Source organism: Centroberyx affinis, unplaced genomic scaffold, assembly GCF_046629955.1.
Source record: "Centroberyx affinis isolate AG114_WGS23_722 - 3 ecotype Tasmania unplaced genomic scaffold, CSIRO-AGI_Caff_v1 ptg006424l_1, whole genome shotgun sequence".
In the NCBI taxonomy this organism is placed as follows: domain Eukaryota; kingdom Metazoa; phylum Chordata; class Actinopteri; order Beryciformes; family Berycidae; genus Centroberyx; species Centroberyx affinis.
The window spans coordinates 8,733-36,217 of record NW_027283258.1 but is presented as its reverse complement, the minus strand read 5'-3'; the positions used below and the strand labels follow the sequence as shown (position 1 = coordinate 36,217).

The following is a 27,485-nucleotide window of genomic DNA, read 5'->3' as shown; positions in this document are numbered from 1 at the left end:
GACAGAAAACCAAACCAGTCAAGTGGTTTAATTGTTCCAGAGGAGACAAACAGGCAGCGGCCATGACACCGAGTCATCACCACATCAAAACAACACACTGACCCTCTGAGTGTGTGTGTGTGTGTGTGTGTGTGTGTGTGTGTGTGTGTGTGTGTATGAGTGTGTACATGCGTGTACTGTATGTACAGGTAAGTGAGGGTGTGTCACAGAGAAAGACAAAGAAAGAGTCTGAGTCCATAATGTATGTGTCTGTCTGTGTGAGTGAGTGTGTGAGTGAGTGTGTGTGTGTGTGTGTGTGTGTGTGTGTGTGTGTGTGTGTGTGTGTGTGTGGTTTCCCAGTAATGTCCCATCTTGCTAAGCACTCCTGGCCCGGTGCCAAACACTTCCTGTCTGAGACTCTCTCAGACAGGAAGTGGTAATCAGGGAAGTATCGCTATGGAGACGGTCTCCGAGTGAACCGTGACCCACTTCCACAGCAGAGTGAAGCCGTTACACTGAGTGTGTGTGTGTATGGGTGTGTGTGTGTGTGTGTGTGTGTGTGTGTGTGTGAGAGCGTGTGCATGCAAGAGTATGAGTGTGTGTGTATTTCTGCACGCATGACATTTGCACATGCATGAACAGCAACCACCTTAGTGCCTCTCTCTCTCACACACACACACACACACACACACACACACACACACACACACACACACACAGTATTCCCCCTGCAGCCCACTCCATTATGTTACAGTTGCTGACTTATGTAAACGGCCTCATTCTGTGTAACAGGCAGCGCAGGTCAGAACGACAGAAACACAGACCGCCTGCTGAAAACTCCCAGCAGCCACTGGGGTTCAGTCGGGGTCGTAAGGTAGTCCGGTCCAGGAGCCACTTTGGTGCAGACTGGAGTTTTAGTTCTAAAAACCGTTTCCATTACAACGTTCACTTTCCACACACCAGATGTCAATTAGCATCAATCACATGGAGCACTGACATCAATGGAAGTGGCTCAGTGTTGAGCGTCTGCGTTTGGGTCAGAAGAGCTGGTCCAGTCTCGGAGCTGGTCTGGTCTCGGAGCTGGTCCGGTCTCGGAGCTGGTCCTTGCCTGGGTCCAGACCTTTGACTCTGCCCACTCCACCAGTTGACTGATTCTGGTCTGGCATCGTGACATGAAACAGCGGTTTCTCGGTTGAAAAATTATCGGTCCGATGAGCGCCGGGGGGGACTAACGATTAGCCAATCAGAGCCAGGGGGCGGGACTAACGCCGTCGTCAAGCTGTGAGCCGGAACCAAGGAGGATTAATAACAACAATGGAGACGCTATAGACAAGATGGACGCTGCTATCCAGGCTGTTCTGAATCCATTAAAAGTACCAATTACTTTGAAATCCGAAATACTTTGTTTTTACTTGGCTCCGTGTCGTCAAAGATGCTCTATACTTTCTGAACCGTCTCTGGTGTCGTCATGGTTACGCATCAGCGTCGACTTAAAATGACGTTAGATTCAGGCGGATACGTCGGTCTCTAGTGATTGGTTAGGGAAAATTGAATCCCCCCCCCCACGGAAATCTGTTAGAGTGGAGGCAATGAAGACTGAAGATGGAGATGGAGTGGAACGAGTTGACAGTTCTGTCTGATATCAGGCAAAGCTGGTCCAGTCTCGGAGCTGGTCCAGTCTCGGAGCTGGTCCAGTCTTGGAAGCTTCAGTTGGAACTTCAGATCAGGAACAGCAGAGACTCCAAGACAAACTATGAGAGCAACTAGAAAAACTTCTGGAGACTGAGTCTGTGTTGATGTGTGACACAGAGCGGTCAGATACAACATCTCACAGAAAACAAGGCTGTTCATTCATGACCGCGGCATTAATGATGTTGGAAGCTCAGCAGGCTAGCTGACGAGCTAGCTAGCTTACCCACATAGTGACAGTCTAGTATGGCTAGTCTGAACTTGAAGGTCAGCTAGCTAACTATCTAACCTAAATAACTGAGTATGGATAGATTGTATTTTTTCAGTTAGCAGCAGAGTGCTAGGCTTCATAATATTAGCTTCCTCCTCTCTTATGCTCCATTATGAGGAAAGCCCAGCAGAGGATGTACTTTCTACGGCAACTGAAGAAATTCAACCTGCCGCAGAAAACGATGGTGCAGTTCTACACAGCCAGAGTCCATCCTCACATCCTCCATCACCATCTGGTTTGCTGCTTCTACTGCCAGGGACAGGGACAGGGACAGGGACAAGTTTTTTTACAGGGACAGCTTTGGCGAAAGAAAGCGAAGCAAACGGGAATGAATAATCGTGATCCGTCACAGTGAGCGATAAAAACAATAGAATGAAAAAAACAACAGAGCGGCTAGAGCGGCTAGCTAGCTAGCTGGACGACTTCCTTCCTCACTCTCTGACCGATCATCTGTTGTGTCCCGTGTTTCCCCGGAAGTTAGGGGGTAAAGGGGATATGACGCCATGACAGGAAGTTAGGGGGTAAAGGGGATATGACATCATGACAGGAAGTTAGGGGGTAAAGGGGATATGACATCATGACAGGAAGTTAGGGGGTAAAGGGGATATGACGCCGTAACAGGAGACCAAATGAAACGCACCGTTACCTTGAAGAAAATTATGGATTTCTCTGGGTTTGAACATTGTTGGAAACATTTGGGATAATGTAAGTACACAACTCAAAAAAATAAATAACATAGGTCTAGTCGTTTTTAGATATTTTAATGCGGAAATGTTACATATTATACCTTTAAAGGCCAGTTCTAGTTAGCTGGTAAAGCAGTGACAGCAGCTGTGAAACGTTGTGATCTACCAGCTACTGTGGCTGAAGGACCAGAGCATGAAGCTGTCAAACTGTCCAACTGTAAGCTGTTGATATGAACTCTGCAGAAATGCCACCAGGAAGAGTTCCTGCAGCTCTTTTGTTCCTGGTGAATAAAGCCGATCTGCCTCTGGTCACACCTCAGTCTCACATTGAAGTGTCTCCTTTATTTGGTGACTGATGGATTCAGAAGAAGCAGGACTGAAGGAGGAAAACAAGGAGAATGAATGCTCCGTATCCTCCCTTTCCTGACTCAGAGGGAACATCCAGGCTGCGGCGCAAACACGCTGGCAACAGTCGCCACAATAGAAAATTAACAATGGAGCATTTCAAAGGTTTGGACAATTCAAAGGGCCGGGCGGCGGTCAGCGGTCAGATGCGGCGACGCAGCGGCAGAGACAACAGCAGCCTCCCAGAGCCGGGCGGCCGCTCACACACACACACACACACACACACACACACACACACACACCATCAAGACGAGGAAGACGGGGGCCGGCCGGGGTCGACCGGTTCAGCGGCATCCATTTCATCCAACACCCGTCTGTCAGCGGGGGAGGAAAGCTCTGCTCGGCGCTAATTGAATTCACTCAAACTACAAGCTGATTTAAACAGAGCATGCCCTTTGTCCTCAGTAAATTCCTTTCAGTTCACACAGAATCTCAAAGTGTTGTTAGGTGTTTTTGAATTTCACCATATTGCAAATGCCACTAGACATTTAATCAGTCAGCTTTACATTGAGCTCACTGCATTTGACAGTTTGCAAAGGTTGTGCCACATTTGCTGTGGTACAGATTTATCGTGTAATGTAATTTCAACATTGGTGCTCAAGCCTGACAGAGAAAGCAAAAAATTTCAGGGTTTTTCATCTTCTGAAACCGGACCACAAACTGTACTCTGCACAGTGAACGCTGCACCAGACTGCACACTGTAATATAGTGGAATCATAGACGAGTATTGCTAAAATAGCATCACAGAGAGGAAAAATACACTAAGAGGGCTACTTAAACAAAGCCAGATGGCCCTTGTTTACTGCTCTTTTGCGCACATTTCTTTCATTGAAGACCACTAAAACTAAATACAACATGAACATCAGAAACAGCCTGTAAACAGTTGAAATTAACCCCTCGAACACAGAGGAGCTGAGCTGAGATCCTGCAGGCTGAACCGCTGGAAAGACTCAGCGAGACGAGAGAGAAATGATAGAAATGTTACTGACACAAGTCGTGTTGTAACGTTTTCATGAACTGCTGAAAAATCCTCTTTAAGAACGCCATGTTAGGAATCTTTCTGCTCTCCAGTCTGACTATCCAGGAGTCTGGTGTCCCTTTAACCTTTATTGATCCAGGGGACGTCGACAGAGACAGAGCCGCCAGTGTTAGGCGGCGGCCATTCTGATCCGTCTGTCTGTCTGTCTGTCTGTCTGTCTGTCTGTCTGTCTGTCTGTCTGTCTGTCTGTCTGTCTGTCCGTCTCTGTTCACTTCAGTTCATTTCCACTGACAGCTGTTTCCATCCATTTTGACGGACAGAAACTTCAACCCAGCTGAACTTTTTCTGGACGGACGGATTTGTCAGCGTCCGTTCAGCCAATCAGAGACGACGGTCCGACCGAAACAAAGAGAAACCAGTTCAGAGTTCACCTGGTGGAGCGTTGGGATGACTGGAGGTTTCCAGATCAGTTTCTGATTGAAGTTATTCTGCAGAGTCTGTTTCTTCTGTTTTCTATCAAGCAGCTTCGTGATGAGCAAAGCTTCCTGTTCTTCTGCCTCGCCGCCATGTTGACGCTCACAACAAACCAACACACACACACACACACACACACACACATCTATTTTCTGATGGATCCGTGTGGCCGCTGCCTTACTCATTCACTTACTATGAAGAAGCCACAGCGTCTTTAAAGAAGACTGACCAGAAGCAGCAGATTACTCCCACCATTAACAATAATACTTCCTTCATGTGGCCTGAGCTCAGAATGTTGATGCCGCAGGAGGAGGAGGAGGAGGAGGAGGAGGAGGAGGAGGAGGAGGAGGAGCCACACAGTGAAGCATCCAGCACACAGACGCCATGTCATCTCATCACTGCTGCAGCTGTGAGGTGACAAGTGGAAAATCTGTTCCTTCATGTTTCTGGACTGTCTGCAGCAGAGGAAGAGGAAGAGGAAGAGGAGGAGGAAGAGGAGGAGGAAGAGGAGGAGGCGTTCGCTGTACAGACAGTTAAACTTTGTGGCGCCCCCCTCAGGCCAGTCAGTGCGATTTTGAAGAACACAGAACACAGCGAGGAGACGCATCATTCCACTAAGTTTCATTAAAATCCAATCAACAACATCTGATATATTGGCTGTGACCCATAGCCCCACCCCCGATTTCATTATTGGGGACATCTGGTCGTTTACTGCAAGATTGTTTCATTATTTAATTCTGTGCAACAAGGTGCAAAAGTTATGGTCTAGGCGACGATCCTCCGTGAGACGGACCAAACAAAGAAGCTAAATATCTGAATAATGAATGAAATCCGAAATCCGCTCCAGTCTCCCTGCTGGTGTTCTGGGGCCGGATTCACAAAACCCTCTTAAGAAAAAAATCTTCTCAAGTGCCATTTTTTTCTTAACTTTAGTCTTAAGAAAAAAAGTAGGAAAAAATGCTATTCTCATAAACAGTTCTTATATATTTTCTTAACTTTCTTCTTATGTTTCTCCCTAAGAAAAAACTTAGGAATAAATGGTATTCTTGAAAATGAAAGTTGTCAAATTTGTTTGATTTTTTTCTTAACTTTAAGACGGCCCTTCACCTGTCTTAAAACTCCTACAGTGAAAAGGTAAGCCTCTAATATCATATATTTAAACACAGACAAGTAGGTTATAGTTCAAAGTCTTCATAGGTTCCCCTACACCTAACATTAAGATGAACATTTATTGTAAAGCTTTATTTGGTGTAGGGCCAGGTAGGCCTCTGTCTCATGTCTGTTGGAAATAAGCTGCAAATTTCACAGTTACCAACAGCAACCAATGTTTAAATCTTTGCTCTAGTTGCTCTAAATAGGTTTTTCCCCAATTGTTTTGTAGATGGAAGCACTTTGGGTTGCCTCCTAGCCTTGTCTCCTAGCCTCCTAGCCTTGTCTCCTAGCCTCCTAGCCTTGTCTCCTAGCCTCAATGGCAGTAAGCCTAAAGTTTATTAACCAGAATTAATTCAGGCCCTATTTTGAGAAGTTCTTAAGTTGGAAAATTAAAGAAATTTGTAAGAAATTAGACTGTTACTAAGAAAATATTGAGGAATTGCCTTAAGAGCCTTCTTAAGAACTTCCTAAAATTTCCTCTTAAGATCTGTCTTAAGAACACATTGGGGAATCCGGCCCCTGGTTTCTATTCTGCCGACTCGTTCACTTTCCCCATCAGCATTTCCCCTGCCGTTCCGGAGATTGGAACCGGCAACCCTCCGGTCACAAGCCTGCAGGACACACTGGTGTGTGTGTGTGTGTGTGTTTGTCTCTTTTGTGTTACGGGACGGTCTGCCTGCCTGCCCGAGTGAAGGCTGCTGTGCTGCTGCTCATCAGAGGGGATGATGGGAGTTAAGGAGGGGTGGGGTGGGGTGGGGTGGGGTGGGGGGGGTAGAGTTACAGTGAGAGGACAGAGGACAGGCTGGGTCAGAGGGGAACGGGTTCACCTCCCACCTGGAAACAAGAGACCCCCCCCTCCCCTCCCCTCCCTTCCCCCCAGGCTGAAGCCCCGCCCCCCTCCAGCTGCTCAATGTTCCTTTTCTTCAACACGGACATGAAACCAGAGTGTCTGATTCATTGCTATTGGCTTGGGGAAGCTGTGTGTGTGTGTGTGTGTGTGTGTGTGTGTGTGTGTGTGCATGTGCAGTGAGCGTGTATCTGTGTGTGTGTGTGTGTCCATGTCTGAGAGTGTCTATGTTCGTAGTGTGTGTTTATGTAACTATGCCTCTGTGTGTGTGTGTGTGTTTTGTGTAGTGTGCATGCATGCATATGTGTCTGGCTTGTGTGCGCAGTGTGCAAATGTGTGTGTGTGTGTCTGTGTGTGATTATGTACCTGTGTGAGTGTGCATGTGTGTATTATGCATGCATATGTGTATATGTAGTGTGTGTGTGTGTGTGTGTGTGTGTGTGTGTGTGCATACATTATTTGCCCATGTGTGTCTATGTCTGTGTGTTTATGTATGTGTGAAAAGTGTGCCTGCATGCATATGTGTGAATATGTAGAGTTCCTGTGTGTGTGTGTGTGTGTGTGTGTGTGTGTGTGTGTGTGTGTGTGTGTGTGTGTGTGGAACCTGTGGTACCATGGTACAAAGTAAATACCAAGGCGCAGCAGGAAGAAAGGCCTCTCTGTTTCAGCTACTGGTGTCACACAGCAGATATACATTACACTGCTGTTAGAAATGAGAATATATTGAAATTCCCCAGACGCCGGCGGGTCAGCCGGTCCAAACCCAGTCCACCGCCTCCGGGCCGGGCCGCACCGATACCCGAGGCCGATACTGGCTCTTATTAAAGGATCATACCACTGTTTTTTTAAGGTTAACCTCCTCTCTGTCTCTGCACACAGTCAGCAGAGTTCAGATCTCAGCGCTCGTTCTCCTCCTCTGAAAAACAAACTTCCACAGAGCGAGAGAATCCATCACAGGGAACATGAAGCCAAACTTTCTGTTTTCTCCTCGTTTCACTGAGCTGAGCCGAGTGTTTTCATCTCTCGGTTTGACACCGGAAAGTTTTAAACACAACGGATTTTAGAAACAATGAAAACTGTAAATGCGAAAAATCTAATTACATACATACATAGAGCTGTTAACCTGAAAAGAACTTCATTAGTCTGGTTTCAGTGGAGAGTTTTAGTGTCCCATGATGGTTTAAATGTTTCAGAGGCTTTTCTGGGGTAAAAACTGAACATGTGAAAGTTTTTGGCAAGAAAAGCTACTGAATATCCTCAATACAGGACTTCGGGCCAAAAATATCGGTTATCGGCCTATATATAGCCCATATCGGTCGAACAATACTCTGATCCTTAAACACACAGAGAGGCCAAATTTATTTGTATGACTCAGGAATTCAGACGAACTTCTTGTTTGTCCAAAGGAAGAAAACAAGAAAAAAAAAACGATCCAAATCCTGTGTGATGATCCAGAGGAAACTTCTCCAGCTGCTGCAGCACAAACAGGAAAAACACAAAAACAAAACTAAACTAACAAGCAGAGAAATGTGAGATAAACACTGAAAATGAGAAGATTTGGTTTGTGTTAGATTACCTAATATGAAGTCCAGATGAGTCTGACCTGCATCAGCTGCAACGACTGGATGATGGCCAACTGTAAGGCACAATGCCTGGTGTGTGTGTGTGTGTGTGTGTGTGTGTGTGTGTGTGTGTGTGTGTGTGTGTGTGTAAGCATGTATGTTGTGTGTGTGTGTGTGTGTGCCTGCATGCATACGTGCAGCTCGGCTCGTCTACATGTGCTTACATGTTCGCCCCCAAAGCATCTGTTCATGTGACATTTTACACTCAGACAGTTCTTTACATCTGCAAGCATGCAACACACCAGAGAGAGAGAGAGGGAGAGAGAGAGAGAGAGAGAGGGGGGGAGAGAGAGAGGGAGAGAGAGGGAGAGAGAGTGAGACAGAGGGAGAGACAGAGACAGAGAGAGACAAAGAGAGAGAGAGAGGGAGAGAGACAGAGAGAGAGAGAGAGAGAGAGATAGACAGAGAGGGAGAGAGAGTGAGACAGAGGGAGAGACAGAGAGACAGAGAGAGAGAGAGAGAGAGAGAGAGAGAGAGAGAGAGAGAGAGAGAGAGAGAGAGACAGAGAGGGAGGGAGAGAGAGAGAGAGAGACAGAGAGGGAGAGAGAGAGAGAGAAAGGGAGAGACAGAGAGAGAGAGAATCAGAGAGACAGACATACGATGTAAACACAACCATCTACACTTATTATTTCAGTTTGTAGACCCCCCCTCTCCTCCACACACACACACACACACACACTGAGAAAGAGAGAGAGAGAGAGAGAGAGAGAGAGCGACATCCAGAGAACTCAGAGCCTGTGTGCTTCCTGCCTAGTAACCACCATCACTCTCACTGCTCCAATCGCAGTTCGAACGCTCGGTGAAGCCGAGTGGAGCTGCAGCAGCCGATCTGCAGCCGCACACGCGTGAGGCCGCACACGCATGAGGCCGCACACGCAAGAGGCCGCACACGCGTGAGGACGCACACGCATGACGCCGCACACGCAAGAGGCCGCACACGCATGACGCCGCACACGCAAGAGGCCGCACACGCATGAGGCCGCACACGCATGACGCCGCACACGCAAGAGGCCGCACACGCATGACGCCGCACACGCATGACACTGCACATACACGAGGCTTCACATGTACGAGGCTTCACATACATGACCAAAGTGGCGACTCGGCCTTCTGTGTCTGTTCAGTTTGTCTGGCGGGGGTCAAAGTGTGAAAAGTCTCCAGTTTTTCTAAAGTTTTTACATTTCAGGCTGATGCTGTTCTTCCACATGGCCAAACTGAAAACTTCATCTAATCGACTATTGAGTCTGAAAATCATATTTTAGTAAATTGATTAAGATTTTTTTTTGGGTCAAGCCACATTATCTCAGTGTTAGTGGAGGGATCGACCTTATTACTATTAAGATATTAGTGCCAATATCTTAGATATTATAGATTTTCACACTGGAAAATTATGAAAAACAGGTGAAACTGCATTGGAAACAAGTGAAATTACCCATTGGCCAAGAAAAATAAGCTATTAAGTAAATGATTTGTTAGGCTGGACATTTGTGCAGTGTCATGAGTACAGCAGGAGAACAGACTTAAACTGCAGAAGAGCAGCAGAGTGGAGTGCAGCAGTCACAGCGAGGAAATATTCCTATAAATCCTTTTTAGATGAAATGAGCAACAATCAAAGAGACGACAGACTGACGCTGAGCAGCTCAGGCTGTTTCCACGCAACCAGCACAATACAGAAACAATAAGAAAAGGAGCTGTGATTCATTTATTGCTTTATGAATCCAACAATCAGCTTCTTTAGCAGCAGGTGGGATTGTAGCATGTTTCTTTACAACAACCTGAGAACTTTATACCGTTTATATTACAGCTGAGTCATCTATCTGACTCTCTAATGAGGTCAGCGGTGGAATCAGCTCCAGCTCCTGGATCGCCAACATTACAAGCAACCGACAGGAAGGAGGTCAAAGGTCAAAAGGGTCACAACAGCTTCCTAACTGTACTCCCATGTCGCCAGGATGATCATGTAAGAGAAGATCTAGGAAGAGAAATTAGATGAAACTTTAACGATCCGTGCGAGGAAACTGGGTCGCTGCTGTAGCAGAGAATATACAGTCGACTATATATAGACAGACACTATATAGAACACATACGTACCACAAAAGAACATATTGGGGATAATACAACAAATAAATAAAGGTACAGGGTGTTTGTTGATGCTACAGGTTAGTGGAATGATAAGTGCAACGCTAGCTGTTCACATTATCAAGTGTAATAAAGGAAATATGGATCTGTATGCATCCACTTCTGACAGATTTACAAAATGTAAAAATTAAGATTTTGCCGTCCAATTCAGAAAATGAATGAGACTGAATGGGAAAGCCAATGAGAAGCCAGTGGGGAACCTACTGGATCTCCATTACAAGCTCATGTTTCATGGGTGCCAATTCACAATGGGAATCCATAGTGAATTTACCATGGACATTTTTCCATTAGAGAAAGCTAAGGAGGGGGGTAGAAGGGATTTTCTTTATTATTTGTCTGTCTCTGCTGTCAGACTGTAAAACAGTAAAAAGGTGATAACTGCTGCTAACAGGCAACTGAGGCTGGTAGCATCAACATTTTGTATGTGTTGCACTGTATGTAATGTTGTACCAGTATGTAATGTGAGCCAGTATCTACTGTTCAATTTACATTTGTACAGGAATTCTATGTTTATTGTACTTGGCAGATAAAGTGATTCTAATTCAGATTTTACCGCAGTAACCTGTGCTTGCCTCTCCACTGCAGAACACAGAGCTTGCAGACGTGGAGCAGCAGTTGGCGGACGATTCAAGAAAATATGAGATTTGACCAAATTTAGAGCAATTTATGCTCCCACACACGTCGTCCTGACGACTGTGATGGAAATCCAATGTCCTAGTTTCTGTCTGAGTCTGCAGCGTGGCTGTTACACTGAAACAGGAAATTTGGTGTTTAATACGTTTGAAAGATCTCAGAGCGTAAACCCAGCCGGGGGGAAGAGGAGTGAAACAGATCCGTCCAACACAGTCAGCCTGACGCTCAGCCAAATATCACAGTGAGCATCAATCTGGATACACTGGCAGGGCTGGGGGGCGAGAGAGGCAGAGAAACACAGAGTCAGAGAGAGCGAGAGGGACAGAGAGAGGAGGAGTGATGGATGAAGAGAGAGAAAGAGAGAAATACATTTTAAGACCTTTAAATGCTACCTGGAAATTAATTTAAGGCCAATTTAACCACCAAAATACAGAAACCAAGTCAAAATCCAGCCTGTTTCTGACTGAACTAATGAAAGTTGTGAAACTGTAAATGGGAAATATAAGAAAAAGGACAACAGGAAATTAACCGTGAAGAGACATGAAGTCCAACTGTGTTCAGTGAAGCAGACAGGATGCAGATTGAACTACTCACCCTGATCTGGATTCATCTAAGAAACCTGATATTACATGGTGAAACAATAAAACCTCTAATTACTGGATTTGAGACTTTATTTTTTAGACTTTTTCAGACTTTCTAAGCACCTGTGGATATCCTGCACTTGCACACGGTTCCTCCTTCAGAAAAACATGTCAACATGACAACAGCGGGGTCAAGGCCTTCAGGATGACCTCTGACCTCTTCAGCTTTGTACCCTGGCACTGCCGGTCCCTTCTGGCTCAGAGTGTGGAGGCTAACAGGAGGGACTCTGCCCATCCTGCGCTCAGCAAGAGACAAATATAGTTGATCCACAGCATGAGAATATCATGCTGATCCATACTGCCACAGTACGATATGGGATTTTATTTGGGTTTGGGTCAGTTCAGATAAGCTAGTCGGCAAATACGTTTGGTACCTGTGCACTTTTAACAGGTGCTGGATGTCATTAAATGCACAGGAACTGGTTCCAGTGTTTCCAGAACCGACCAGATCAAAGCATGTTTGCCTTAACAATTTCTGTTATCAATTCCCTCTTCTTTTTTTTCCTTTTACAAAAATAACAGTTTTTTTATTCACTATTGGATCGTCTCACTCTCCAAAACATCATGAATTATCAATGGAAACCAATTTCCAACTCTACACACAAGTGCTCAGTATTGCTATGGAGAGCCAGTGGGTGCTGATACTGTTCATAACAGGTCCAGTATGGTTACAACACAGTACTGACACTGTACCATCACCAGAACAGGACCAAGACACTGGACCGAACCCACAGCAGGACCAAAATGGGAGCAGTGCGGTACTTGTGCAATGGAAAACCTCTAAGAGAGAGAGAGAGAGAGAGAGAGAGAGACAGATGGAGGATGATGGACGACATGCAATATCCCTTGCGAGGGGAAGCATGGATCTGGCAGATAGTTTGGCTCAGCGTTCTGTTCGTCTGCCATATTGTCAACGAGAGGATGCTGAGCGACCCTCTTCTGAGGGCCCGGTACTTTTCCATCACTAAAGCTCTTAAATAAAGCTCCCGAGGCTTAAATGTATGTGGCACATGGATCCCCCTGAAGGGGTGGGTCAGTGGACTGTGTCTTAGACGGGTGGGAGGCCCGGGGTGGGGGGTTTGAGGGGTTCGAGGGGGGGGGGAGGGGGACGATCATTCGACGACAAAGGGAAAAGGACAAAGACCTCAAATCCAGACAAAAAAGCAAACAGACTGTGAAATATGTTATTACATCCTTTGTCTAGCAGGACTACTGTAGCCGGTTCTGTAGGTTGACTGGAAACAGCGAGGTCAGAACGTAAAGCCGCTCCTTTGTCTTGAAGTGGGAGACTGTCAGTGCCGCTGTTAGACCCTGATGTTGCGTCACGGCGTGTCATGGCGGTTGCTGCTGTCGGCGGTCTGGAGTAATCACACACATCTTCAGCCGTTCTCTGGTAATCCAGTCTGAACAAAGACCGTCCCTGGGAACATTGAGTAATGGCAGGTTCGCCCAGCGCCGCGTGGCGAGACTCGCAACATCAAGTAAGTGAGAACGTCTGCACTCGTTTTGTCAAGTCCAAAAAAAAAAAGAGAAAAAGAACAAATGTCTCAGGTGCGTAAATTAAAAAACCCAGAACAAGAATTCGCACACTATACAAGGTAAAAAACCAAAAGAGGCCGGCTGATGCAAAAAATGACAAAATCTATTTACATGGTGACAAGATGAATAAAAGGTCCAAAAATAAAAGTCCACAAATAGAAAACGTTTCACAAAAGACCACCATAAGTTCTTAAGACAAAGAACAACCACACAGTATATCAGTTTAGGTAATCAATGGAACAAGACACCACAGGCCAACCAGACACTAGTTCAATCTTCCAATAAGGAGTGAGGAGACCACAACACTTCCTCATATGGTGTGAACTTTGCAACATCGCCAATACGACCGCAGTGACAACAGGCCGGTCACCAGTGAGTAACACACACCATGAAGAGGTACATGTCTTTGAAAAGGGTTTCAAATGTCAGCGTTTGCTTGATTTAACTTCGCTTCCGCTTGAACAAAACAATCCGTGTGTTTTCTGATATCTGAAGCATCATCATAAGAGGGTTGGCCTTGCGGTTAGAGAGGCCGTCATGTACCCAGAACATCAGAGGTTCGACCCCCGAAACAGATAATGTGTGTCCCGATGTCCTGAAGCATGCAGACATGGTGCTACACAGACAGCAATCTGTTGAACCCATCGTCTATCGGTCTGAAGACGATTAGACTCTGGAGTCGGAGTTGAGAAACGACGTCTACGACCGGATTGTTTCACAAGTTTTTTAGGTCCAGACGACATTTCGGCTAATCTCTATAAACAGATATCTGCATATGAGATAGGGCTGGGCGATATATCAATATTATATCGATATCGTGATATGAGACTAGATATCGTCTTAGATTTTGGATATCGTAATATCGTGATATGGCATAAGTGTCTTTTCCTGGTTTTAAAGGCTGCATTACAATAAAGTGATGTCATTTTCTGAACTTACCAGACTGTTCTAAAACAGGGAAGGAAACCCTGTCTTTGCATTTTTATTTTGATCACAGTCTTGTTTTAATGAAAGTGCTTGTGACATCTCACATGTGGCTTTGACTTACAACTGAACATTTAGCCCACTTCGTAGAAAATACCGAGATATATATCGTGTATCGCCATTCAGCCTAAAAATACCGAGATATGATTTTTGGTCCATATCACCCAGCCCTAATATGAGATGTCGTCTCTCAACTCCAACTCGCATCTCAAGTTGCTAATCGGACTGTAAATAATGACCGGCGCACGGCAGAGGAAGTCTTGGCCCGGATGTCCGCTGGCTACACCGGAAACCCCCAAATATTGGCCGTCGCCCCCAGAGTCTAATCGTCACCAGACCGATAGACGATGGGTTCAGAGATTGGACAGACAGAAGACAAGACACTACAGTTTGACCACATTCAGACCATATTAGGTGCCTCTGTGTTATCTTGAAGATCATAAAGTCCAATGTTCCTGTTTTTGTCAGAATCCTTCCCAGAGAGCTACAGTTTAGCTCTTTGATTGAGGAAATGTAGTGTTCAATGCATTAGAAGGTCTCTTGTTAGTGTAAACTTGGCTTAGGAGAAGGAAACTGAGACAAAACAGTTTCAGCCATAAAATATCAAATATCACAGTGAGCATCAATCTGGACAAAGCGGGCTGACGGGAGAGAACGAGTATTTCCCAGCTTTCACAGCTACAGACAGACTGACTCACTCTGACTGAAACAGTACATTTCGTCTCCAATATCTGCGAGACATCTCACAACGTAAACCACATTTGCACATTTGTTTTTTAGGGGGGATGGGGGGGGGCATTTCCTGAGTCGGCCATACGTCCAAAACTCTTCAGATGGGAAGCAGCTCAATCCTCAGCAGACGTCCTGGTTGAAAAATGAAGGGAGCAGTCGATGTTTTCTGAGTTATGTTCTCCAGCAGCAGAGGAGACGCAGCTGGAAAGCCTCCTGCTGGAAGGAACCGGCTCATGTGACCCAGCTGTTCTTCCCTGTTGGCCCCTCGCACCGTGAGTTAAACCCCTTAAATTGCCTCTTGAGTAGCTTCAGAGACAGAAAAAAACATCTTTCCCATACTGTATATGACGTCACATCCATATTCTGTATCTGCTCATTCCAAACTTTTCATTCACTCTTCATTGAAGCTCTAGCTGCTTATACTGAGAGAAATATTCCAACCCAAGACGCCAAGACGTTTTTTTTTATGGCTGCACTATTACATCAAATGGAAAAAATCTAGATATTTGTGCACCATTTTATACACATTCCCCTGTAATTCAGCAGGACATGTTTGGTATCTTTGGAAACCTTGAGATCTTGACTAGAATTTACAGTAAAATAAACTGTGGGTTTTAACAAAGCTTGGCAGCGAAACGTGTTTGTAATGATGGTCCCACATGAGACAGTGATGAAGTGATGATTTTCCGTAGACAGTGTGTTTAGGAGGAATGTTGTATATGAATATGAACAACAATGAGCCAACGTGTTCATATGGTCTGAGCACACAGTCACGCACTTCCAAAATTTTTTAACCGCATACAGCAGAGACTGCATTGTGATGATTGGTGTGACATGCTCGTCGCTATGGTGACAGAACGTGCACTCTCTTCTTTAAGCCGCTTTGATCTCAAAAAAACATAACTCTAAGAGCCAGACGCCTAGAATGAAAACACTGACGATGTTCAACCGGTGTCAGATGGAAATGCTGTGATACGTCTCTGCAGCGGAGACAGTGAGACAAATTGCTGTATATTCATCGTACTTTGTGAAAAACATGATCCTTACAGATTCACTGAGTTGAGCCTCTTATTCATAAGCAGACACTCACTGCTCCTGGATCAGCTCTGTTGACTCTGAGTCATTTGATCAACATCAAGCCTTTAGCAAGATAGCAGGTGCCAGCATGATGCTGCATGCAGAGGAAACACTGCTCAGGCACAAGTCAAATAAACTCAACAGAGAACTGATGAGAAAGTTCTATTCAGGCTGAAGGGCAAACCGGCAGTCTGGAGACTCACTGACTTCTTACTACATTACAGTTTAGTAAAATGAAGCGTTAACTGTTCTCCCTTTGTCTCTGTGGAGGGAAGCTGATGAACCTACTGCTAATCTGACAGGCTGATGTTTCCTTCACCAACAGACAGATACTTCCTGGAACACGACTTTTTCTGAATCATTACAGTCCACTTTTCTTTTCAGCATACATGCAATCCACAAAGCAGCACTGACCCATGGCAGCCATTTTGAACTTGCGTTACACTCAGGATTGCAAACTCATATAAGCACACAGAATGGCATAAAACTAGTGTTACGACACACCAGTGAGGACTTCAGATAGATCTAACAGTTATCAAATTAGCTGGCAATCTTGGGAACAACTTTTGCTTGACAGGGAAGTTAGCTAGCTTACTAGCTAGTTAGCTACTAGCTAGCTACATGCTAGACTCTCGTAGCTACTGGACCTTAAAAGTTACCTTAAAATGTAAACATACGTATATCCCTCCAGATTCTTGAGATCCATTTATTTCTAATGCATTTTTCAGAGGGGTATCTGTGAAATGAAAAATTGATGTCAGATTCCTGACGTTTGTATGATGCACATCTTGGTACACAACAGCTGTCATTGCTTTTGTCTTTTTTTTTTTTTTGAGTTCACCTGAAGTTCAAAATGTCTGTTTTCAATAACATTTTTAAACTGATTTGCACTGCCCCACCTGTACTTTTTTATAAGGTGACAAATGACTAACTTATTTTAATACATGCTGCTTGGCCAAAATGGGGAGTGAACCAGCAATCCGGAAAAAGCCTGAAGTCACATTCTACGAGGTTCATATGTTTTGCCAGTGGTCAAAGAAACATTGAAGTACCAAATTTCAGTTATTTCATAGCAAGACAGAAAAAAGGCACCTGCAGGCTGCGGTTTGTCGGTCCTCGTTGGCATCTAATGAAAGCGAGCTGAAGTCTGAGACAATCCCAAAGCTTCTTTCAACGTGGTTTTTAAAAGGCAACAGCATGTTCCACACATTTCATCTCTGTACAGAGAGTCTGAAATCTAACTGCTGTTTGATCCTGGAGAGCGAGGTGGTGTCATCAACTCCCAGCCGACACCGAACCACACCAAACCCTTATCTAAAGGCAATTACGGTCAGAGTCTGGGGGATATTAAATGTTCGACAGCAGGAGGAATTTCAAAATCCACGCTGGTGTTCATAGATCTCATGAATCTTAAATGTTAATGGAGGCTGGAGCCCAGTGAGAAGCTTGAGGAGGTTCAGAAATGAGTTTGGTTAATCTGCACAAAAGCAGAACTTTGTATTTTGCCTTGAAGAGAGAATTTTTAAACCACTGTATGGAGCTGTTGACTCCCTGCCCGGCCCTGATCAGCTGATGTTTGTCTGTGTATGATGTGGTGATTATTAGGTGATATTAGGCTTACACCAATATATTGATCTGCCAATATATGTTGCCAATATCTGTCTTTTATTAAAAGTGAATCTGGTCCAGTCTGAAAATAAATACATTTCCTGTAGAGTTGATCAATACTGTTGTCTATGGGGAAACCCATATCCTGAATTGATTCTAATGCATGTTGATCAGATTCCCCACAACTCTGCATTAATTTGTTTTATTATTATTAATATTCTGGGTTTCAATGGAGAGTTTTAGTGTCCCATGATCTGGTCTAAATGCTGTTTCAAATGTTTTGACAAGAAGAAAATTCAGGGGAAACACTGAATCCATGTAATTTTTTGGCATGAAAATGTATAGATATTGATTATCACTACAAAATAGCGGCTATCAGCAGCCTCAATCCAAAAATATCGGTATCAGTATCGGCCTTCAAAAACCAATATCAGTCGAACCCTAGCTGTGATTTTACACCCCGTCTGCAAACCAGGTTTCCCTTCTGGGTCAATGAAGGTTTGAGGCAAACTGAACTAAACTGAAGTGACCTGAACAAATTGAGACAACTAAAAGGAAACAGGGTTTTATTTTCTGTGCTTTAATCGGTTTGAGCTGAGAGGGAACTCCCTGTTCCCTCTGCTCTGCTGCTGAGGGCTGGCAAGAAAACTGCTGAGTGGAGAGAGAGAGAGAGAGAGGGAGAGAGAGAGAGAGAGAGAGAGAGAGAGAGAGAGAGAGAGAGAGAGAGAGAGAGAGAGAGAGAAAGAGAGAGAGAAAGAGAGAGAGAGAGAGTGAGAGTCCAAGGCAGATCCAAGTTGGCCGAGTCACGACTGAACTCAGATGACCCACATTCTATTACTAGCCAAGGAGAGCGAGAGACAACGGAAAACATTATCTGACTGGAGAGAGAGAGAGAGAGAGAGAGAGAGAGAGAGAGAGAGAGAGAGAGAGAGAGAGTCAGAGAGAGTCAGAGAGAGGAGAAAAGAGAGAGGGTAGAGAGAGAAAGTGAAAGGAGAGAGCGACAGGTGTGAACAGGGGAGGAGAGCAAGGAGAAAGAGAAAGAAAGAGTGAGAGTGAGAGAGAGAGAGAGAGAGAGAGAGAGAGAGAGAGAGAGAGAGAGAGAGGTAAAGAGCTGTAACCACTGAGTGGAAACGGTTTGCTTCCTCTTCCATGTGGCTCAGTCTCAGTCTTGTCCCTCCACAGCTGTACGAACTCAGAGCCAAAATGTGAGATGATGATTAAACCTCCTACCTGCAGTGAAGGAAGTCAAGAGTTCACTTCCAAATCACTCTGCAGTATTTCTGCTTTCAGAAAACAAAACAAAATCATTACCTTTAGTTCAAATATGTCTAAAGTCCAGAGGATCCAGTCAGTAAAAACGTCTCATTCAGTCAACCAAGGACTCTGGCTGCCTGCTTTTCTTTAAAAAACATTTCTAAAGAGTAGTGCTGAAACGATGAGTCTATTAATCGTTTATTTGATCGACAGAAAGTTAATGTTAACGATTTGCCATTTTTCTCTGTTTCATCTCATTATTAAATTAGTACTTTGGTTTTTTGGCTGCTGGTCAGACTCTGGGAACTGTGATGGACAACTGTCATTATTTTTGACATAGATAGATAGATTAATCAATAATTAAATTAACAATCGTTAGTTGCAGCCCAAGGCGTCTCCCTAATTGAATAGCAGTTATCTCATTTTGCAACCGACCTCCTCTACTGAAGCGAACTGAGAAGCAGACTGTTTGGACTGAAACCTGGTCTAACTGAATCCTGTCTGTCACAGGGAGACGGAGGTCATGAGCGGGTCGATGTGGAAAGTCAAACCGGTCCGGTCCAGTCTGCTGCTCTCCAAGCCAAACATCGGTCCTGATGTGATTTTAACGAGCGGCGGCGGCTCGACAACGGCAGGAAACACCTCACAGAGCGCTGCTGTTCCCCGGCCCGTATGAGCTGCTCCTATCCTGGTTTAACCCCCGAGCACACACACACACACACACACACACACACACACACACACACACACGTATATATATCTCCACGTCGCCTCCACACCCAGCCACACTGCAGCAGATAGCAATAAATCACTCCGGATGCGTTGGTTTCTCTCTTGGCAGAGGAATCCCATGGTGGAGCGCGGCCAGGCGAAGCCCCGCCCGGCCGGGACGCCCCCGCCTCTCTGTGACACACCAGAGGATGATGCAGAGTTTTAGAAAACGGCCAGTGGAGAGAGGACACTCTGGAGGAATTAGCTGACCAGAAGACAATTTCTCCTCCACCAGCCCCAAACCAGGAGAGACTAAATGTCTCCGATTCCCCATCTGTGGTCTGGTGTCAGTGTCACAGGGAGCCGGGGCGAGTCCACACCAGGAGTGGAAACTCGACTCGCCTGCTGTCCTGCGGATTATAATCCGCCCTCAGTAGCCCATGGCTACTATACACTTATCCTCAGTAGCCTCAGTTGGAGTGTGGGCCAAATGCAAATGATCCACAGATGGAAACTGTCAGCCAGACTAAAACCCCAAAAAGTTGAAACTGTTTAGAGGTGAAATGTATTAATGAGCTCTGAGTTTTGTTCCTCCACTGCAGAAATGTATATTTTTCTTCATTCTGTTTTTATATGACAGCATTGTATTTCTTCACTTTCTTTCAGTTTTATCACAGAAAAAACAAAGGTGAATACTTTCAATATTATCCATTTAACTGCTTTAGCACAACTGACTTTTATTCCAAAACACTACACATATATCCATTTTGTTTTAAAAAGATCATTGCCTAAGTCTAATCCAGTCTGTAACTGTAAATTTGTAAGCCAATGACTTGAGCTCCATGTTTTAAAAAGAACCATTTTGTGTTAATGTTGTGCCGTCAGTCATTTTGAGTGGGTGTCCCTTTTTCTAAACGGTGGATTTTATTTCGAAACAAAACTCTCCCCTCGCTCCACATAAAGCAGCAGACCTGATTACCGTTAACCTTTGAAAAGTCGGAAACCTCCGGAGCGGCGGATTCTTTGTTGTTTTATTAAATGAGGTTTGATAAAGTGCGTCTCCTGCTGTGAGCGCCCCCTGTGGGTGCGATTCTCCCGACAGGACCGCGTGCGTCTGATTTCTTTGATCATCAAAGGCAGAGCGGCGTTCAGTCTCACTGGGGCTTTCAGCATGAAACACACATCAGCTGTTTCCAGCTCTGAAGCAGCAGAAATCACAGAGAAGCAGCTCAGTGTTTCTCCACAGAACCTGAACGGACAGAACGGTTTGCCTCCTGGTCTGTGACCGGAATAGATCACTGTCTGTGTTTCAGGGCACTAATACGTACGTCAGACATTTTTTGTTAGTGTCCGAATCACAAAATGATATTGTGGAATGATTTTGAGGGCGCTACATATTTCCCACAATGCACTGTAATATGTAGTGAAAGCCCGGTCACTAAAACGGTGAAAGTACCAAAATGCATTGCGAGTCTGTCGTCACCTGGCCGTTACCAAGCAACCGAGCTGTAACCCTTCTGTGGTTTTATAATGATGCATCCTCTTCTTCACCAAACCTCGTTTACTAATGCAAGTAAAATAAAACTTTTTTTGGTACCAAACAGATGTCAAGCTATTCTAAAGATGTTTTCTTTTAACTGCCAATTCATAACGAATTATAAATGCATGTTTTGTTATGCTAATTTGAGCTCGTTAATGCTAACATTAACATTGCGGTCTGTTGTTCAGGAAGGTATTTATCTCTAGCTGCAGGTTATATGGTACAGAGCTTATTGTAAGGTGTTTTTTGTTAATGTCAGCTAGTGAAAAGTCCAAAACGTGAATTAAGTTTCCGAATTCACTCATTAATCATGTGTGATTTACCGCTAATTAGTGCAGCATTATATAGGGAAATACAAATGAGGGAATAGAGATCCTTTCCGGCCACAGCCATAGTAATTTAGCTAGTTCAGCATAAAATGGTGAATGTGATTTTAAGAGTTAGCTGCTATGGTGACAACACCGTCTGGACATTAAGGCTGTAAAGTCTGTCTCACTGTGAGAACTGAGCAGATGAGTCTGTTAGCAAACTGTCAGAACTCAACTGGAAGCTAACGTTAGCGACGAGGCTAACGTAGCTTTATCACAGATCGGACTTCTCTCTCTAGCTCTTCTAGTCAGCATTAGCATGTTAGCATTAGCATGTTAGCAATCCATGGCAGCAAGGAGACAGAGAAGCTGCTTTGGTTCTTGCTGTCAAACCTCTCAGCTCAGTGACTTGCTGCGAGTCGCTTTATACAGAAGCTAGTCCAACGGGTCACAGCAAGATGGCCGCCGCTCAGACCGTCTTGGGATGTTGATTTGAACGGGAATGACCGATCTATCTGTTCTAGTTCTGTGGATTTCACCAACACTGGACAGCAGCATTGTCAGTGTCCGTCTGTATTGTGTGTGTGCATAATGCATGGTGCAGCTTAGTGTGGGGTCAGGGGTCGCGGGGGAGTGTGTATGTGTGTGTGTGTGTGTGTGTGTGTGGGGGGGGGGGGGGGGGGGGTTAAGGGGGGAGGTCACTGCTGGTCTCTATGAGGGGCTGACATGGCCTCAGCAATTATGGAGAAATGCTTATGAATGATCTCCTCCACATTACTTTACATTATCTAAAGAAACATTACACCAGTGGTGGTCAATGTGTGGCCCAGGGACCCACTGGAGCTCCTTGAGGAGGTTCCAGGCGGTCCCCAGCAAAATGAGGAATAGTTTAATTTCACTATAATTGGATTCTATAGAAATGATCCCAATTAGAGAATTTATAAGACTGACAGTTGTAGTGCTAGGTTTCACTCTCACTGCTGTCATCTTATACACAGTTCTGCTAATCAATATTGAATCAATAACAACTAAAATCTTCCCATGAGTCCCTGGGATTAAATCTGATCAAACTGGAGTGTGAGGTCATCATGAGTGAGTCTGTTTGGGGTTTTGTGCCATGAAAACTCTCATGAACCATTCTGTTCCATTCCATTATGGTTCATTGAGCTGAGGCTCTCACCCCAAAAGCCTTACAGTGAGCGCCACAGTACAATAAACTATATGGAAACTATGTATAAACACCTCCTCTTCCTCTCTTCTCTCTCTCTCTCTCTCCCTCTCTCTCTCTCTGAGCTCAGCTAGCAGAGTCTGTTGCTGGCCAGATCAGCCGGCAGCCTGGCTGTCGGGGGTGTGGTACATCACAACAAAGAGCTTAGAGAGTCACAACTTACCAGCCACCCCCCATCCAACACACACACACAGCCACACACACACCACCCTCTCTCTCTCTCTCTCTCTCTCCATCCTCTCCTGGAGGAGAATACAAGTTCTGCACAGAAAATGGCTCTCGGAAGACTGAATGAGAAACCTGAGTGTGTGTGTGTGTGTGTGTGTGTGTGTGTGTGTGTGTGTGTGTGTGTGTTTCTGTGCCTGCTCTCTCACATCTTGAACATTCCTGTAGTTTCACAGCAGACTCGGTCTGTTTCAGTTCCTCTTCATCACTGCCTGCTGCTGCTTCATGAACATTTCCCACCTCAGAAACTCTCTGAGCGCCTCAGCCTCCATCTGACTTCACTACTCACTTCAGTTTATCACATCACACCCAGGCTGGGGATCAGAGGGGGGGGGGGGTAGTTTTATTTCTGTTTAAATGCTTTATAAACCAGCAGGGAGGGGTTGCTTGGTGCAGACACTTGATACTTGGCTCCCTCCCATTTGACCCAAACTGGGCGCAACTCACAGCTGTTTAATTGGCCAATAACTAGGTGATGAAATGCGGGCTGATGTGAAAACACTGAAACTATAACAATCAAACTCAACCCCACTTTACGGCTTTATTTCTCATCCCCAACTCCGGTGCGTAAAGTGCGATCATGAATTTCTCGGCGTGTCGGGACTGACCTGTGTGCGTCCTGAGGTGCGCCTTCAGATGGGACGACTTGCCGTAAACCTTCTCACAGCCTGAATAATGGCATCTGTGCTTTTTCTGGGGGGACTCCGGCTCCGGCCGCCCTCTGACCCGCTTCCCCCGCTGCGTCCTGCCGGGCTGCGGCTCGGGGAAAGGTGTGTCGTTGCGTCCGTCCTCGGCGCGCTCCTCTCTCGTCGCCACCGGCTCGGCGCCGCCGGTGGGCGGCTGCTGGTTAAAATCCGCTAAAATCCTGGCCACCACAAACAGAGAGGAGTTGTCCTTGACCACCGGCTCCCTGTCCTCCCCGGCCCGCGGAGAGCGAGCCGGCTCCGCTTTCGGGTGAACTATAGCCCGGCTGGACATGGACACAAGGCACTCGGCTGCAAAATGATCCATAATCCCTTGATACGCGGCACCGACGCGTCCCGGTGACATTCAATAAAAACAAATTTGGCAATGCAGTTTCCACCGACACCCCCCTGTCTGCGATGCTGGAGGTAGCTGTGTATCAACTGGAAACTCCCGTCAGACGGTTACCGGCTCCTCGGTGGAGACGCCATGCCGCTGCCGCTCGGACCGTCTGTCTGTTCCGTGATGCTGCTGAACTTTTCTCTGCCCGGCTCTCCGCAGTCCATCACCTCCTCCGCTCCTCCATCCCTCTGCGCGGTGACAGAGCCGAGCCGTGCCATGCCGGGGGGGCGGGGCGGGGGCGCGCAGCAGCCTGACGTCATCTGCAGCCGCTGCGTCCATTGGCTGCTGATGCGCTCCGGAGCGCAGCGACCCCGTTCAACAGAAATGATTATTAAATAAATATATATATGTTATAACAACAGCAAGAATAATAACAATAATAACGAACTTTATTGATTTAGCATAACACTTCAAACACTTTGCAGCGGGCAACACAAAAGCAAATGTTCTTTTGGGAAAATATTTTCATATGAGAATTCAATTCAATTCATAGTGAGAAATGTTTCTTTCTACATTTCATCTGCCATTATATGACTCTGACCATCACAGGTGAAAAGCCATTTTCACATGGGAAATTCCCCAAGTTCACACTGCCTCTGAACACCTGCACATGTCCAAGAAGCACATGGTCTTTGATTTCACATGTGGGTTTTCTCATGTGACTTTTTGTCAGGGAAAACAGATAAAACCGAGAGCAAAATCAACTGAAGCAAGGAAACAAGAGTAAGTCATAACTGGGAGTTTTGAAACAAGTAATAAAGACCATTACTTAAAGCAAATCTATAAAAGTGAGTAGTAAGGATTGATTTAAAAGATTATCCAGATTTTGCAGTCTGAGCTCCTCAGGCAGATCGATCAAAAGTCTGGGACCCAATCACTTGTTTTTAATCTAGACTGTGGAACAGCCAATAAGAAGCCAGGTGATGCAGCTCCTGAGGTTAAAGGAAAACTTTAGCCTTGGATCCTCATCCACTGTCAGGTCTCATCAATCTGTGATGTTCAGTATATTTAGTGATGAAATGATGCAGTTTTGTCATTTACTGTTTTGGTGAATCCACTTTCCCTCAACCTGCCTCGTCTACTTCTACTGCAGTTTGGGATTTACTGCGTTTCCCAGAATGCCTTTCAACAACCTCCACAGAAGGGGCGGGAACTTGCTGCTTTCGATCAAAGGGGGGCATATGTATCTGCCCGTTTGTGAGTTTGTGAACATTGGGTCGTGTTTATGATTGCGGCCACGCCCCTTACTTAAACCCAACATGTCCTGTTGCTGCATTGCAGCTGTTCTCTCTCCTGCTCCTGTGGTGGAGAAACTGGTCTCTCTCCTCTCCTCCGATGGATCTCTCCCTGTGTGATTGTTGAACGTCTCTCGGTGCAAAATGGCGGCTCTAGAAAGAAGCCCTCGCTCTTTGATTCTGAGGGACTGACACCAAAACCTGACGTTTACCGCTGAGGTTTTACATCCTGAAACATTTTCTCATATCAAACTCCACTGGAGCTGCTGGAGACATCTGGAGGTGACGTCACCTCGTCTCTGATTGGCCGGTTATCCACCAAGAAGAAAAACACAACAAACCGCTAAATGGACCCATAATGCCTCATGAGCGACTGTCCCTGACCAGCGCAGTGCTCAGTTCTCTTGTCGGGGCTGGAGGTGTGGAGTGTGTTTGTCCGGTCAGGCTGGAACTGTACACTCAGTCTTCAGGGCAAAGTTCACTCTTCCTTATCGCACAGTGTGGAGTTATAAATCAGTAAAGAGGCTTCCAGTCTCTGCTCCGGTCTGGAGCTTCACTCTGTGGAGGAGAATCAGGTTTTGTGTGTCTGGAGGCTGGCAGCAGGTGGAAAACTCATTCCTCTGTGCACAGTGACTGTTCAACCCAAAACCCACCTGAACACTTTCACCATTTTACCAGCCGACTAGAAGATTAAAACAGAATTTGACTCCAAGCGACGCCTGCTGTAGTTTCCTTCCAAAGTGACTGGTAGAAAAGAATAAATCTGGCTTGTGGCTGGTTGTAATTTCCCTCCACGAATTCAGTTCTCCCACATGGAAAATCCAAACTTCACCAGTTAGTCAAAAGGAAACGGGCCAGTCGGATATTTCTTCCTAGATTCAGACAAAAACAAAATACTCGATGATCACATTTTTACGAGTGCAAAACCAATATCATGTGTGTGATTTTCCATCCATTTAATTTTGCAATCATCTTATGCAAACAGGAAAGTGCTTCTTTCTAACAGAATATCAGCGTTGTGAAATGAGAACATGGTGTAACTCCTGGTCTGAGTAAATGTGTTTCACAAGTCTCTGCTTTCGGTTTCAGAGCCGTTTCCCAGAGAGAAACGGAACGGACAAATCACTAAACCAGAAATAAATGTGAGGAGAGTCGGCTGTGTGAAGCGTGGGCGAGCTGAGACTCTGAGACTCTGAGACTCTGAGATTCTGCCACCGTTGGTTTTAATCAAGCGGTGCTGAGGGGGTTTTTCAATATTTTATCTATTCAGGGAAGCGTGACTGAGACCGAGCGGCTTCACGTTCACACACTTCCACATATTTACACCTGACAGCTGCTCAGTGCAACAGGCTGCTGCTGCTGGACCCTGAGCCGGGGGTCAGTGCCTTGCTCCTGGGCTCCTCAGAAGCACTTTACTCGTTATTCGTTTTTTCAACCCACATTTTCTCAGCCGGTCCGGGGATTTGAACTGATGAGATTTCTTTGTTGTTTGTTTGTTTGCTTGTTTCTTTCTTTCTGGATAAATTTAAAAACACATATTGCTTGCATATGAAGGAAGCTTGTCAATGCTAGCTCCAACAAGTCCTGGACCTGTTCCCATCCCGGTCCTTGCTGCCTTGTAGCTAACAGCTGATTCATACTTTATTTTAGGGTTCGCAGTGTTCACAGCATACACAGAGCGTGCATGCTGTGAACACTGTGAACCCCGAAACCCTGAAACCCCCGAAACTGTGAACATCAGGCAGTCTGTGCAGTTAAAGTGTCTCAAAGAACTGAGTGCACAAACAATTACGCACTTCTGCTCCTGGTCCTGAAGAGTTCAGGTTGTAGTGAGTCCAGGGTGTCGCAGTGGGGTTTGATGAGGCACAGGACACCATTTCTTATTCACTTTCTCCATCTAGATTTTCCCAGCTGGTCCAGGATTCAAACCAGCAACCCTCTGAATACAAGCATGCTGCTCTAACCTGTAGGATAGTTAGGCTTTATAATGAAGGATTGACCAGAATGACCAGATGGGAGGGGCATATTTCCTATATTAGGCTATCTGAGGCAAATACAAGCCTGAAAAGTGTGAGAAACCTGTCTCCCAGCAGGAAGGATCAGCTGGAGGAGACAGGACAGGAAACAGGAAGTAGTTTGACGGTGAACAGTCAGGGTGTGGAGGTCAGAGGTCAGAGGTCGGGGGGGCGGATGGTTCAACTCCCAACTCATGACAACAAGTTTTCATTTATTGAACCGTGAGCAAAACCTGAAGCTAACCTGAAGCTAACTGTTTCAGCTGCTAAACTGAAGCGTTAGCTAACCTTCTCATGACCAAGAGGTGGAAATGTCCAGAACAATTCCTGCTGCTGGACCAGAATCCTTTACTGGAGGAGGAACCTGGTCTGAACCGGATTCTGTCACAAACATGGAGGCTGAGCTTCACAGTTTGGATAAACTTG

The 27,485-nt window shown here is 45.5% G+C and overlaps 1 protein-coding gene across 1 annotated transcript in view; it reads right to left on the bottom strand.

Moving 5' to 3' along the window:
* Positions 1–23,984, bottom strand: part of LOC139638506 (Krueppel-like factor 13) — a 40,913-nt gene extending 16,929 nt beyond the window's left edge. The window contains exon 1 of the mRNA XM_071512653.1: positions 23,332–23,984. Within this exon, the coding sequence (XP_071368754.1) occupies positions 23,332–23,773 (442 nt within the window). The 5' untranslated portion in view covers positions 23,774–23,984. The remainder of the gene's footprint in view (positions 1–23,331) is intronic.
* Between the last annotated feature and the right edge of the window lie 3,501 nt (positions 23,985–27,485).